The sequence below is a fragment of the Chanodichthys erythropterus genome, chromosome 15 (genome assembly GCF_024489055.1).
Source record: "Chanodichthys erythropterus isolate Z2021 chromosome 15, ASM2448905v1, whole genome shotgun sequence".
Taxonomy (NCBI): domain Eukaryota; kingdom Metazoa; phylum Chordata; class Actinopteri; order Cypriniformes; family Xenocyprididae; genus Chanodichthys; species Chanodichthys erythropterus.
The window spans coordinates 18,543,879-18,560,152 of NC_090235.1; the positions used below are offsets into that span (position 1 = coordinate 18,543,879).

Sequence of the window (16,274 nt, forward strand, 5' to 3'; positions counted from 1 at the left end):
TTTGTTTTTGTATAGATTATTCACAGAAGCAGGAATAATAACCAAAGTTGCCCTTTAGCTACAGTGGCTCATCAAACTGCTCAATTTAAGAACATAAGCAGTATTTATCTCACCTTGTAGGTCATTTACAGTTTCCTTCTCGCTTACTTGAACGTCTTCAGTAACTGTAAATACAAGAACTGTAAAAATACACTTTATTGTGATTGAGTTTTCTGCTTGAAGGGGTCAGTAAGGCTATTCTCTGGCCACAGCTTGTGTTCCCATGGCAGCCACAACTGATATTACACCCCCCCACCCCCCACCCCCCACCCTCAATGTACAGAAGAAAGTCTGCCATCCACTATTCATTGATAATGCAGAGATTTGGTAAGCGTTCGAGTCCTTAGGGGCATATGAGTCTTTAAATGGTAAACATCCCCAGGAGAGAAATATATCCGTAACTCTAATGGCTCTCAGTGTTGCCATTACTTCTAGACAAGAGTAGTGCTCTTGGTCTCAACAGAGGAGATTTATCCAAGTATTATGTCAGAATTCACTCAGGAAGGCTTTCAGATGAAGTAATGGCTAGAAAGCAGCAATATTCCTAAAGCATTATTATACTTCTCCTCTGTTAATCATTTATCTTAATGGTTTTATTAGAAACAGTTGTTTAAAGTGTAATTTTAACAATTTTCAACCTGCTTTGTATTGTTACAACATCGGTAGTCTATAAAAATGAACATTTACTCTTTCTCCTTGTTACCTGGATAGAGAAATTCATATTTATTTGTTTACAAATGTCTGCTGGATAATGCAAAATGCGCTAGAGAAACAAGCGCACAGCCATCTTTAGAATATTGTGTTTGAACTGTACTGTTTTGCTCTGTATATTTCTATGGCAGAGAAATTAGTTGGTGAAGTGGATTTACTAGGGGTGTGATGAGATGCTTAACTCATGAGACAAAAAGAGACACAAGACTGGATTCACGATAACAAGACGAGACAAGATTTTTGCAAAATTCATGACCGGAAAAATAGTCTGCAGGAACATTTGGAAATGTTTTAACTAACCATCTTGAAATGAATGTCATTTCAGTTCTACTTTCTGAGTTTCAATTATCATATGCATTGAAAGAAAACAGTATACAAGAACTGTAAAAGATAAAAGTTTTGCAGAAGGCCTTATGATTTCAAATGAGCCTCTAAATAACGGTCGCCTTAAACTCATGCTGATGGGGGCTCCGCTCCCCCAGAATATAGATAAATTACAATATAGATTTAGCTTGCAATTTGGATTACTTTTATAACATCCCATGAGTCCTGATAAATGAAATTTCTACTTGTGAAGTGCTTCTTTTTATAAAGAACACTGAATTCTCACATAATGCAGTGAAGCAGCCCTTGTATAGAGTGAATTATCGATTCTCGAGCCATTGATATCAACCAATTCAGCACCAACGCCATGGACAGTACCTGGTAACGTCGCACTTAAGAAGATATACCTTAAGCGACCTCATAAGGTATAGTTCGGGGAACACGCCTAGAAACGGTACATCTTCAGTTAAAGGTGCCCTCGAATAAAAAATTAAATTGATCTTGGCATAGTTGAATAACAAGAGTTCAGTACATGGAAATGACACACAGTGAGTCTCAAACACCATTGTTTAGACCTCCGAAGAACAGGCGAATCTCAACATAACACTGACTGTTACGCAACAGTCAGGATCATTAATATGTACGCCCCCAATATTTGCATATGTCAGCCCATGTTCCCAACATTATGAAAGGCATTACACAAGGGCAGCCAGTATTAACGTCTGGATCTGTGCACAGCTGAATCATCAGACTAGGTAAGCAAGCAAGAAAAATAGCGAAAAATGGCAGATGGAGCAATAATAACTGACATGATCCATGATATCATGATATTTTTAGTGATATTTGTAAATTGTCTTTCTAAATGTTTCGTTAGCATGTTGCTAATGTACTGTAAAATGTGATTAAAGTTACCATCGTTTCTTACTGTATTCACGGAGACAAGAGCCGTCGCTATTTTCATTATTAAACACTTGCAGTCTGTATAATTCATAAACACAACTTCATTCTTTATAAATCTCTCCAACAGTGTAGCATTAGCCGTTAGCCACGGAGCACAGCCTCAAACTCATTCAGAATCAAATGTAAACAATATAACAGTATACTATACTCACATAATCCGACGCATGCATGCCAAACACTTTGTAAAGATCCCTTTGAGGGTTATATTAGCTGTGTAAACTTTGTTTATGTTGTTTAAGGCAAGCGTGAACTCCGTGGGCGGAGAGCAGGAGATTTAAAGGGGCCGCACAGCATAAATCGGCTCATATTTAATGATGCCCCAAAATAGGCAGTTAAAAAATTAATTAAAAAAAAATCTATGGGGTATTTTGAGCTGAAACTTTACAGACACATTCAGGGGACACCTTACACTTATATTACATCTTGTAAAAAAACGTTTGATGGCAACTTTAAGACAACGTTATCGGGAAACCCAACCCAGTACATTAAGGATTTTCCTCCATCTCGTCCATTCTAATTTTTCCTTCCTGCCCACCGTCTGAATTTCGCTGGTCATCAGAATCATGTGATTGCAAACAAGCTATTGGCAGCCAAGTTTAATTCAAAGCTTATTTTGCCAGCAGTGAAGTAACCCCTTAAATAAAAATCATAATCAAGGACCTGTAATTTGCATTTAACTAAGATTTACAAGGACAGACTAATCAGATGCTAAACCTGCATTGCTGGCACTGCCATAAATGAGATGTTATGTAATGATGCCCTCACATGCCTGACAGTAAGAAGGTGAAGGTCAGTTTTATGGCAGGGAAATATGATCGTATCACTATTTCCTTTCTGATAACGAATGGTGCACAGGATCCACTCGTGACTTTGGTTCAGCTAATAATCTGACATCCAGGGCGGAAAACAATTACTGTAATCTATCCTTGACTAGATGGACATGGGGATGGGTTGCCAAGGGACTCGGCAGAGAGATAAGGTGGCAATGCAAGCAAGGACATGTCTGAGATCGCATCAAAGATACCTGAAAGAGCTGATGTACATATAAAATGAAAGGCAAAGCAGATTGAATATACTTTCAGTGGGAGTTTTGATGCTGCAGCTTGTTAATTGTGTTTTGAAATCTTAGCCTAACTCTAATGGAATAAACACAGGTGCAAATGTGCAGCAACTGTATGTCAACAAGAAAAACAACTGTTTTCGAAAACAAACCTTTGAACCTATCAAAAGTAGGTTCTTTGGCTCGACGAGCTCCTTGCAATGTGGATTTGAAGATTTGATTTGTACCCATCATCCTGTGCAGCTCAGTGAAGCAATCATTTCCAAGAAACCATGAATATGTTGACCTTGGTTGGCTGCTGACAGCTGCTCGATTTTTTAAATTAATTAGTGTTTGAAAAGCGCTCTTAGCCCGAATAGGTGTTGAAATGCCTTTGTCACACATGTGGAGGCTCAGGAAAATGTTAAATGACTAATTATAGATGTAAAATGTCAGTTTGGTGCCATAAAGAATTTGAAGAAAGTTTGGTTTGACAGGTAATAGACAGTAATTGTGGAAAGTCTGGTCTTTATTGCCTATATAGATGCATATTTGGGGTAGAAGGAATGCAGAACAGCTTCTTTTACAGTGCATTAGGATACACTGTTTTTATGTGCATTTGCCAATACAGGTTGCTGATGTTGCATCCAAGCTGTTGGGTGTGAATTGTAATGAATGAGTTTGTGTTTTAATGTCTTGTCTGGTGCATATATAGTCTGATCTTGGCTTTAATGATGGCGTACGGCATTTTGTGCCATTTGCAATACTCAAGAAGCGATAAGCAAATCACTTAAGATGTCTAAAGTGACATAAGTGATTGAAAGACATGCTGAAACATAATTTGTGATAATAACCTATGACAAATGGCTTTCATTTTTGAAATAGAAATCTCTCGCCATCACCATCATTCTGGTGTGTAGCCATTTCTGCCAAAAGTCCGCATTAATCATATGTATTATGATTTTATGTCACTGTTTCTACTTAAGTTTATAATGATAGAACATCTCGGCACTGTTATGGGATGATGTGCTGCATCTTAAAATGAATGTGATTATAACTGAAGTTAGATTTGTTTTCCAATGCTAGAAAAAGTAAGTATTATGGCAATTAGCATTAGGTGTAATTTCAGTGCGTTTTAATGTACCTTTAAAAGTGGTTTAATGTCATGTCATTGATTAAGGTCAACAGTCCTATCCTCAGCTTTAATGTGTTGTCGCTTGCAGAATGTCTCATTTGCAGGTCTCGCTTCAAATGATTTATTCAGCATAAACCTTTTAAGTAGATATAGGTGCCAGAGCAAATTTCCATCTACAGAATAATTTACTGAACCTTTGGATCTGGGCGTGACTATGTCAATAGCGTATTCAAATGAATGCTAAATGGGTTCATGCTGAAATCTTCTAGTGCTTTTCGAAATCAGTTTTTCATTGGTTTTTATTTATTTATGGTGATGGGCTGATCCAGTGGGTGGTTAATGGATGCTCAGTAATGAAAGTGAGGTTCCATTAGGTGTTGATAGAATGATTCCATTTTCAACCGGATACTGTAGGTGTATTAATCAGCTACCATTCTCAAACTGCATCCTCCAGATATTCAGTTTAATAAAAAAGAGACAATGTATAATGTTTAAACGTCTCAACTTCAGAAAGTACTAATGGGTGACTTTAAAGGAATGCTCCGGGCCTAATTCTGGCATATTGTTGATTACCATGCAATATAATTTCCACTCCCTCAGGTTTTTAAGAAATCCTGATTACAGCAAAGGCCCGTTCAAACCAAGAATGATAACTATAAAGATAACGATAAAGATATAGTTCTAAAAATCATTAAGAACAAATATAAAAGAACAGCACTGTCCACACCACAGCTATAATGATAACGATATAGAGAACTGATATCCTTGGGATCGCTTTCAGAACTGTTGAACTATAAAACACTAAAAGCCACTGGCAGATGACGTTGCGGAGAAATTAATCACCAAGGTCCAGAAATATCCACCACTGGTGAACAAGTCGAACCCCCTTTCCAAGGATACTTTAAAGAAAATTGATATATGGTTCCACTATATTAACTTTGACAGCTAAATTCAGTTAGATTAGATCTGTTACGTGTTTGATGTTAAGAATGGGATGTTCTCATAACATTTTGGGCGAGACAACTCACCAGGTGTGGTGCAGATCAAAGATGATACAGTTTTTGAAAAACTTTACTTTGACGTTGTGAATGAGTTTACAAAAGAATTTAGAGAATAGAAAAAAATATAACATTACACAAAGGAAGCAGGAGTGTCACCCAAATAAACGAAATAAACAGAATAAACCAATCCTTACAACTAACCTCTAAACTAACTAACAAAAGAAAATGTGAAAATAAAACCGAAATCTTCAGCGTATGCGACGCCCAAGCTAAACTATCATAATCTACAAACAAAAATACAAGGGTGGTGCGACACTCACAAACCTAGGCTAACATAATACAAATGAATCTAACCAAAACCGCAAACAAAGAGCTCATGGCTTAGTTAGATGAATTAACTATAATTTGACATGCACAATGGCAAAACTCCAACACGGACATTGTTACACGAATCTATAAATAGATCAAAGCTCACGTCACAAAGCAAAACTGCACAAAGTGAGTTAACAGGAGAAATGAATGGCAATAGCCCGAAACAACTTGCCACATTGGAGCACGAGGTACGCTGGCCTGGCGCACGCCACACACGGTCAAATCAAGCCCTTAAATACAGCTGGCGCATCAACAAATGGGCAGGGCATCATGACGTCAGAAATGAAGATTGGCATCCAATAAACACCGACCTGCAGACAGAGAGAAAGTAGGGCAGAGGAGCGTAAAAGTGCACACGTAACACACGTGGAATGTAACAAGATCGATTACACTAGCTATTCTCTTGAAACATAGCATGCTAAGGACATCTGCTGGCTAAAGCCAAGTAAATGCAGCAAAAACATGTACACACTTTGAAAGCGTAACGCGTGAGCTTAGTCAAGTCAAGTCACCTTTATTTATATAGCGCTTTTTACAATGTAGATTGTGTCAAAGCAGCTTTACATTGATAACTGGTACATAATTTTGACTGCACAGCAGCTCTTAAAGGATAGTGTCAATGCAGGCAGATTAAAGCACTGTTGATTATCAAATGTCAAGTGTCCCCAACCAAGCAAGCCAAAGGCGACAGCGGCAAGGAACCCAAACTCCAACAGGTAACGTCAGGTGGCAAATATAATAGGTGTTAAAATGGAGAAAAAAACCTTGGGAGAAACCAGGCTTAGTCGGGGGGGCCAGTTCTCCTCTGGCAAACAGTGCTTTGTTACGATTCAGGTTGCTATCATAAGTCCGATAGGATCGCAACATTCAAAGTATTTATTTCAGTTCCATCCAGTTGAGGATCGTATTCATCACGCCGGCATGGATGGTTGTTGAGCAACTTGTTGTTGAGGATGAGGCCTTCACGGTGAATATCTCTGCTTAGAATAAAAAGACTGTTATCATTCGTTGGTGTGGATGCAATAATAGTTATCCTTATAGTTGATGATTCTTGGTGTGAACGGGCCTTAAGACTATTTTAAAAAATATAGCTGTTTTATTATGCTGTACATGTTAGCAGGTGACTATACTGTGATTGAATCACTTTATCGATGCAAAGTTGTATTCAATCTATCTACTTTGGTGACTAAAAGTATATGCATGCATGCATATTATACATGCAAGGATACAAGAAGGTTGTATTACCACCTCTAAAATAGTGGTCTACATAGCTTTATAGCTCATAATAAACTGTTTTTTATTGAATAATTCATGCAAGACTTGCTTGACTTGCATCATGCTTTTCCACCTTCTGGATACTGGCATTGTAAATGCCTTGCTGCAACTGTGATTTGATTGTGAACTTTGAAAGAAAAAGAAATGGACTGAGTCAGCATTATGCCTCAAATACTGTCTATAAAATGTATTGTACCCAGATCATTCCTTTAATCATAATGTTCTTTGTAAGTGTACTTTGAAATAATGATACATCTCAGAAAGCAAGAGAAATTTGCCATTTTAAATCCAGGAGACGTTAATGGGCCAGGATCAGCTATATAATAACTAGCTGTTGTTCATTATTGTTTCAGAGTGGCTATAATACATAGTTTTGATCTGTTACTTCTGGCTTTTTGCATTGAACACTTTATATACCCTAGAGCTAATTCTGGATAAATAAAAAAAATAAAAAATAAATAAAAATAAAAAAATATTAGAGATTACGATTCTCCCACGATTCTGAATTGACAACTAAACAAAAATAACATGCAATTTACTAGAGGCCCTGACAAAATGTAAATTGCTGCAGTCTATTTAAAATAATAATAATAATAATAATAATAATGATTTGAATTATTTTTTGAATGATTCAATGACTGACCCATAAACACTTGTTATTGGATTAATCTGCGTTTTTGAATGAAGCTCTTAAATGATTGATTCAATGACAAATACTTTTTCTCTCTTGTCGCCACCTACTGCTGTAACAATGTAATGATACGATCTTATTTGAAGCATCAAGTTACTTTCAAATGGTGACTTCCTCTATTTTGATCGCTACCATCAGTGTTTATATCTGAACTGTACACTTTTGTCCCAGTACTTCTGTAATCATTTGAATTATTGTAAGACAGAAATAATGATACTGTGTGGTTAAAAAGACCATTTGTGAAGCTGTTTCATACCTATACATGACAACTGTTCTCTCTAACTCAGATTACAGAATAAGATTGAGTGGGTGATTGAATCGAGATCGCGGCCTTTTAACGATTAATCGTGCAGCTTTAATATACACTTTTTCAAATAGTCTTTGAGGAAATACATATAATTTGTTTATGTATATTTATTATTATTTTAATCTTACATTGTTTTGTAGGATTTGATTGCCATTAGACTTAGATGTTGGATCGTGTGCTTGCATTTTGATAACATCACTGCTTTATGCTTTTCTAGCCATGAAAGGGATCTTTGGAAAGCATTTTGAAGAATGAGGTTGCAAATGTTGGAACAGCATTTGGTGTAAGATTGTGTAAGGGTGGGCAAACATCGTATTTCATTCATATTCATAGGCTGTCTGAAATGTCAAATTAAGGACCTTCTTCAACAAAAATGGAATATTTATATATATATATATAAAAAAGTGTCTCTATATGAAGTAGAGCCACTTTTGAAGACTACATCTCAAGTTTTCTCATGTTCTTTCTTACCTGTGTCATCCATTTCAAGACAAAAATGTACTGCCTTTTTATGGGAAACACAGTTGTTCTCTAAGAATATTCATAAATTCCAATGCCAAAAATATCACAGATGCGGTTTTAAAATGTAAAATGGCTATTTTTTGCTTATAGCTCCATGTGTTTAAATGATTACTTACAGAAGAAATTACTGACACAAAATCACATACATATGACACAATTTATGCAAGACCTAATTGTCCTCCTTTTAACCTGGCTGTTACCGAGTTCCAGTCACAGTCACATCACTCCATCTGATGACAAAGCCAGGGCTCATTTTCAGGTCCGTCTTCCCATAACTAATGTGACGACCAGGAATTGTTTGTGTTGCTTTGCATTCATTATGCATTTATTAGTTAGCTGAGTTAATGACATGCAACATTTGCAAAGGAAGCATTTTCCACAATGATATCAAATATTCAGAGTTGACTAGTTATTATTATTATTGTTATTATTATTAGGCTTTACATTCCCAACAAGACTTCTGTTTGACCTTTGACATTCTGGGCGACATGCTTGTCTAAGGATCGTGCCATTTGTCTGCATGCATGTCAAACAGCCCCTTTCCTCCCGTAGGAACACATTGGCAGACGTTTGCGACCCAAATACTTCTGAGAGGCATTTGACAAAGTCTGCTTCACATCGAATGGTGTAGACATGCAGCACAAGCTGAAATCTTCCCCTTGTCAAGGTTGACAACTGAACAGAAGTCCTGTCCCACCGCCCCTTTATTAATCTTTCTTTATTTCCTCACTTTTTCATTTTATGCCCTTGCCTTTTATTCAACACATGCCCATATTTTCTGTTCGCAGAGCACTTTGGAAATTGTCGACACTGCTATACTTTTCTGCTCTTCTCTCTCATGCGCTTGATGATGGTTTATTTTTTTCAATGCTGACAAGTTTATTTAAAATCTGTTTCACCTGATTTCATGTTTTTTTGTTTCATTTTTATTCCCCTTTAACTAGTGAAAAGGTCTGTAGATTTCAAATCTAGAGGAGTAAAATTATTCCCTGGCAAAGACAACAGCAACAAGTTTTCTATCTGTGAGTCTACCCTTTGTTACTATTTTATGGTAAATCTGTGTTACTCGTCTGGTGTCGATTACAGCAAACAGTGACCGTGAGATCATTGCAAGATCATCTCGTGCTGATAAGCATTTATCGGCAGAATCACGGATGAAATTCCGTTTCCACGAATGTCTCAGAAGCAGAAGTTTCCAGGCGATTTAATTCAACCCCCCACTGAGAGTTATTTCCTCAAAAGCATGAATGGCAGTTTACCGTAAAATTGTGATTTGTACGCCATAATGAGGGAGTGACCTTGTGGCTCATGGTATCTGCACTCGTGTTATGCGTCGTAAATTTCATTTTTATATCAACATCCAGTTTGGCTTAGCTTCTCCTTGTTTTACTTCCACAAACAAAGATTTGTTTATATAGCTGCAGCTGAAGCCCTTTGGTCTAAGAGGTTAGATTTATTTAAATTATGGATTCACTTAAGCATAGAAAAAGTTTAACCTTGCGAGTTATGTAACAAACATCAGACATTTATGAGCATAGTTCACTTAAGCGTAATTACGTAATTGGATTAAACAAGACAGTGACATGAAACTCAAATTCATGTTTCTTCACTTTAATGTTCCGGGACTGTCTCTGAAACATTAAAAATTGGCTTTTTATTTCAATGACTGCAGTGTGTATTCAATTATTAACAGTTGTGCTAATCCAATAGATTTAAATAGCTCTTTCAGTTCCCTAATTCAGGGGTTTTCCAACATATTAATGCCAATGACCTCAAAAAAAAAAAAGATAGTATGAACGTGGTATGTAATAAATAAAATATATAAAGGCGGATATGTTGTCAAGTATAAAGGCCCATTTACACTTTGTAAGACAAATAGTAAGCGTAATAATTTAATTTTATGTTTTTATATTGTTTTTTATATTGCACTAAACCAAATGAATTGACAAAAAAGGAAAAATAGTGTTATTATAGTAAATTATAGTGATGTTTACATAAATGTGTATTTTTTATTTTATTTTAATTGTATATTATTTGAAGCCCTCTGGCCCCAGTTTGAAGAAAACATATAATAAGAGTTTTCCTAGTAAAATGGAGAATGGAGAAGAATAAAACAGACTTTTTTCTCTGAAAGCCAGTCCAACATCGCAAATTAACTAAAGATATGCATCTACAGTCACTTCAGCTTGAGATAAATCACAACAGCATGACCAAATATTAAAAAAACCTGCAATGATCTTCAACAACGTCATGTTTGTTTTAATTGACTCTTTTATTTAGTTTGGTTTGCATGTGCTCTACTTATTTTCCTTTGAATGTATTTGTGTTGTCAGTGAGTGCCTTGTTTTTCGATTTAGGTTCATTTTTTTCATTGCTTTATTTGGGGATCGTTATCTGCTGATATTGCTTGCATGACCAATCTCCCTTGCCATTTCCAAACCAGCAGTTTCTTTGTCCGTCAACAGCACAACACAACGAGCAATGTTTGCACCATGTGGTTTTGGTCTAGTACCCATTGTGAAAGTTATCAAACTAGATTGCAGCTGTCAAACACGAGACATATCCACTATTATATTATTTTTTCTTGCAAATTGCAAATTGTTGTGAATAATGCACATTAAGCAACCCTTCCATCAATTCAGGCCTTTTTTAGAAGAAGCTTTTAATGCTTCCATTAGCTTTTTACCTTTTATAGCTATTAAGGGAATTTGTATTATTCTGTTTCCGTCCGCACACCGTCCGTGTGGCGTAATTTTCATTATCGGGAGGTGAATGTTGAGACAGAAGAGTCCACTAGGTTCAACACTATCTCACGACCAATTCGTACATATTTTACAAGGTGGCTAATTCGAACAAATTCATATGATTTGTCTTAACCCCAGTGACAGGTAGGTTAGGGGTAGGTCATTTGTACGAATTTGGCAAAAAACGGACAAATGCATACGACTTAGGTCATACAAATTCATACAAATTAGCCACCAAGTAAAATACGTACAAATTGCCGTGAGATCAGGTTGCTAGTTTCAATGCTTTTACGTTCTCTTGCAAATGTTTTGCTTTCCCCTGAGAAAAACTTTTGAGTTATTTAAGAGCGAACGTAAAGTTTCTTGGAGGAACGCAAAAGTTTTGCAAGCCAACACAAAGTTATTTAGGGGAATGCAAAACGTTTTGCGAGTGAAAGCAAAAAGCATTGAAATAAATTGTTTCCTCCCATCTCATACTCTTTCATCGCCATGTCCCTTTAGGGGCTCCGTATCCATCCGCGGTCATCCGCGTTTGAGTATAATTTAAAAGCTGTGCGCAATGGAGCGGAAAACTTTGCGTTCGCATGCAAAACCTTTGCATTCCCTTGCAAAACTTTTCCATTCTCCCAAGAAATGACGAATACCCGGGTCTTTTGTTGAAAACATACATAGTGAAAATATGCTTTCAGAAGTGACACATTTTTCTCAAACTCATGAGACAGGCAAATATGCAAACACAAATGCGGAAAATTGCTTTCAATACAGTTTAGATTTGAATATATTGCTTTGGGATTGTTATACTAAAGACACCTGCACACATACTCTATATTTATAGCATATTGTCAGACACACCTTCAGGTTGAGGGTCTTTTGTTAGATTTATATAGAGCTGGGTATTATGGTCTAAAGTGCTTCTGGCACTGTGTCGTTCATAGATCCCTATTAAAATGACCTTAGATTGAACTCTGTACTTCAGTTGTACTGCTCACATATCAAGTGGAGACAAGAGAAGCCAAGTAGAACAGCTAGTGACTCTCCTCGAATCCTTTTGGAATATGTTTTAAATATGTGCTTCTGAAAAGAGCCCATCTTGTTTCATTGTTAATGCATTCAGTTGCATTCAGAATCTAGTGTTAAAGATCAAATGAGCCTGAGGCGTAAAGAATTTTCTGTGTTGAACAAAATGTGTTCATATTATATAAATGCTGGTTTTTCATGACATCATGCAGTTAATAGAATTAAGATTGAATGTTTACAGTCCACCGAGCAATCACTGACCTTTTAGGCTCTCTCTGTAGTGAAATTCCAAGTTACTATGATTAAATAATAAAACATACAAACGTGTATACGTATTTTAACATCTACATACCAATTTAATGTTCCCCTAAGTTACATATTTTTACCTAAAAAGTATTAAGGTTGAAGTTGCCAATTTACCCAATATTTACCCAATAGTATTTCGACACTCCAGGTTGCCAGTTGGCAGAAAACACTGCGTACTGCAGCCATGGAAGCCAGCAAATGAACTGAGTCAGAAATCACAGATTCTACCCGACCTAAAAAGCCTCAGCATCCTCTAAAAAGCCCTATGGCCAGAGGCTTATTAAAATGCAGAACTTACAGGGTAAGGCTTGTCGCCTTCCATTGTCAATTGCGTGCCCTCAATCTGGCAACCCGCGTGAGCGTCGAGCCTGAGGAGGAGGACGAGGCTAGAAAACAACTCTCTCTAATATTTTGAATTTGGACTGCATTTTACATACAATATTACATACTGCACCTTTAAGTATTTGCTTTCAATTCTCAGTAATACATCAGAACTGCAAAGTGAATTTCCCAGTAGATTTTTAATAAATTAATTATTTATTGATTGATTTATTCATTCCTTTTAAAAGTGTTTTTTTTTTTTTTTTCCTAAGGCTGGTCTTTATAGTGTTGAAGTAATGAATAATTTCAACATTTTGCTTGTTTGCACCAGGTATATCTATGTTTTACAGTCAAACCAGCTGGTATATTACTTTATTGGCTACATGGGAACACATTTTGTCAATAATTTGGCATGACACCATGGATGCACATGTCTACATTGATCATGGAGGAAGTGAGTGCATGTGACTGCATGCTTGTTCGCTTGCTCGCCCCGCTTATGTGTTCACCTGAACGCCCCATTTCCTGACGCATGTTGGCAAAGTCCAAGAAAGGGCATGAAGCATTGAGTATTTATATAAAGCTATGTTTTAATTGTGATTTGTTTGTGCATTGGCCACACATGAATAATAAATTAAAAATACAATGTCTATTCGATATGCATACAAGTATTTGATCAGAATAACACCTCCTTATTCAGAATACACTTTATCTTGTGCAAGGTAAGCGATGTGATTCTGGCAATGTCGTTCTTCTATTTACCAGTCAGTTCCTATCGCAGAGTAAAGAGAGTTTAGCTAGGGAAGTGTGTCTGTTGAATGTATGAATGTTTGGTTGAATGTGTGAGATACAGTGTCAAGAGAGTGGTTCATCAAGTGTGTACGTGTGGGTTTGTATTTGTCTGTGTGAATTAGAGGGATGCAGAGAAAGAGAGGCAGAGGGTGAGTTTGAGGGAATGAGAATAACAGGTCTCACAGAGAGTTCTGCCTCTCTGACTGTTGATTGAGCTCTAAAAGCCCTGCGGGTTTCATACTCCACTGGCCTTGAATGTGAGAAAAAAGGCAACTTTTCTAAACATAGAAGAGGGATAATTCTAAAGGAGGACCTAGGAAAGATGTGCACTAAAATAACCCTAAACTTCCAGCAGAAAGGCCTAAATTCTCTGAGGCTGATGGATGGTGAAAACTGCAACATGATGCTTCAGCTCAGAGCCCATTAGAAGAGAACAGCAAGTTAAACGGCAAGACTGTCCCCTGACAGTCGCCTGACCTCAACACGTTTTTATTTTTATTTATTTAACACGACCAGTTGGGTCCTATTAGTTTTCTTCAACAAAATGCTGCCGTTTTCAACCGACTCTGTTTTGATTTATGAAATATTGGGGAATATGTTTCAGATTGATATGTTTATTATTTATATTTTTATTTTGAATTAGCTTTTATTATTTTGTTTTCATGTTAATTTGAGTTTCATCTTTAGTCATTTTGTTATGGGCTTTTGTCATTTTATTATTATTATTATTATTTTTTAAATATTGCTATTTAGTTTAATTTGTTTTGTTCCCCCCCCCCCCATTTAAACTTATTTCAGTTTCTAATTTTTGTTTAAAGTTTACTACAAGTAATATTTCTATTTTTATTTCAGCTTTATTTCAATGAACATAAATGTTTTTTTTTTTTTTTTGGGTTAATGATAATAACCCTGGTTGGGTGGTAACTAGTTTAGTTAATAGCATCACTATTTTGAGTTATATTTAGCTCAGCATCAGTACATTTTATTTGCAAAATAGTGTAGCTTTCAAATTACACTGCAGCTGTAAAATGTACAAATATATTTTTTTCTTCCGACTGAGAGGCTTAATCACAAAGGTCAACTAAACAATACAATATAACAAGTGAATATTTCAATGTACTTTAGCTAACTTTTAGCCCTTCCCAGAGAGTTTATTATGTTCAGTTACAGCTACAATGAAGAGTTTTCATCAAATTTCATCACTGAATGTAGAAGAATTACATCAGGCTATAACTGGTCACAAATTAAATCAGGAGAATAAATGGTCCTGCAGAAATGATGGCTAATTGACATTGAAAATAAAAGAAAATTGAAAAAATCACAAGGCGTTTTTATGAGGGAGGGGAGAGTGAGTTGTGTTCTGGCTACAAATGTTCATTTTGGGCAATTTAATCACATTTTAAGTGGCTTTTTTTATCAAGACTGGCTCACATCCAAAAGCAGGGCTGAATTTAATCAAGCTTTCTCCAAAAGGCATACGGTCAAGATATCAGTCAGCCCTATAAAAGACAATATCTGTTCTCTGTCACTGAATGCCTCATTACACCATAAATGTGCTCAAAAGTGATGCTTTTGTAGACAAAATTACTAAAAAACTGTCCCTAAAAGTTAAAAATACCTTGTTGTGGGGATGTATATTCTTTTTTCAAATGGATATCTAAAGATACTAAATAATGTCTTTATTTTTCTTAAAATTTCAGAAGCTTTAGGGTTAATCACTTGCATAACTTATATGTTTAATGAAATTATTTGTTTTTAGGGTAAACACTACATACGGAAACCTCGTGTCCAAAACCACTATTTAGGAAATGGACAAAAACACTGTATTTTTTAAATATTAAACACTGTGTTGTCAAAGTCGGTATTGTTGCTTTATATATGTTCAGTCACTTGCATGTGTCATTATTTTATTAACATGTGACCAAAATCAAGCTCAAATGGAGTTTCAAACAAGCAGTTGTTTATTTACCCATGCATTGCAAACAAGCAGAGATGCTACGAAATGTGTGCGGCACTTCATTTACAATAGAGACCAATATTAATGATTTGTGAAAATTTTTTAAAAAGATGAAAAATGGAGACACGAGGTTTCCACTCAACAGCGATGTAATGCACTGCTCAACTGACTGGGATTCAACAACAAGCAACAAGCTTTAATGTAATTGTTCTTTCAGAATAAGAGGGAAAATCAGTTATCCTATACAAACAGCACAATCCAGTGCACTTGTAGGGCTCAAATGCATCACAGTGTTTGTTAGCTTCACAAGCACCTAAATCTGTAACCTAAATCCCACGCATGTCCGTAAATACACCTTGCACATGTGTGCAGAGATAACAATGCCTTTTTTAAAACATTCACACTACTCCTACACTCAGTGATGTTACTGAATGTTGCCCGATGTAGGTTGTTTTGAATCAAACATTCACATTATTTTTTCTTGACGTTCAGGGTTGATTTGTTTGTTTGTGGCCAAATCATGAATGGATGTTTGGAATGACAAGGTGAATGTGGAAGTGAATGAAAGGATAGACAGAGAGATAGATAGAGCGACTATATTAACCAGATCTCACATATTACACACATTTATCAGAAACTGTCTGTTTTTGTCTGTCTTAACTCACACCATGTTGATTTCTTCATGTGTGGTTTTTTGATTTTTTTTATTTATTATTATTTGCTGTTGTTGCCATCGATATGAGTCCATATTCATCCATTTA

General features: G+C 36.1%; 1 protein-coding gene across 1 annotated transcript in view; it reads left to right on the forward strand.

The window, feature by feature from the left end:
• Positions 1–16,274, forward strand: part of csmd3b (CUB and Sushi multiple domains 3b) — a 514,670-nt gene that overhangs the window by 250,484 nt on the left and 247,912 nt on the right. The window contains exon 7 of the mRNA XM_067361816.1: positions 9,321–9,398. Coding sequence (XP_067217917.1) covers positions 9,321–9,398 — 78 coding nt within the window. The remainder of the gene's footprint in view (positions 1–9,320; positions 9,399–16,274) is intronic.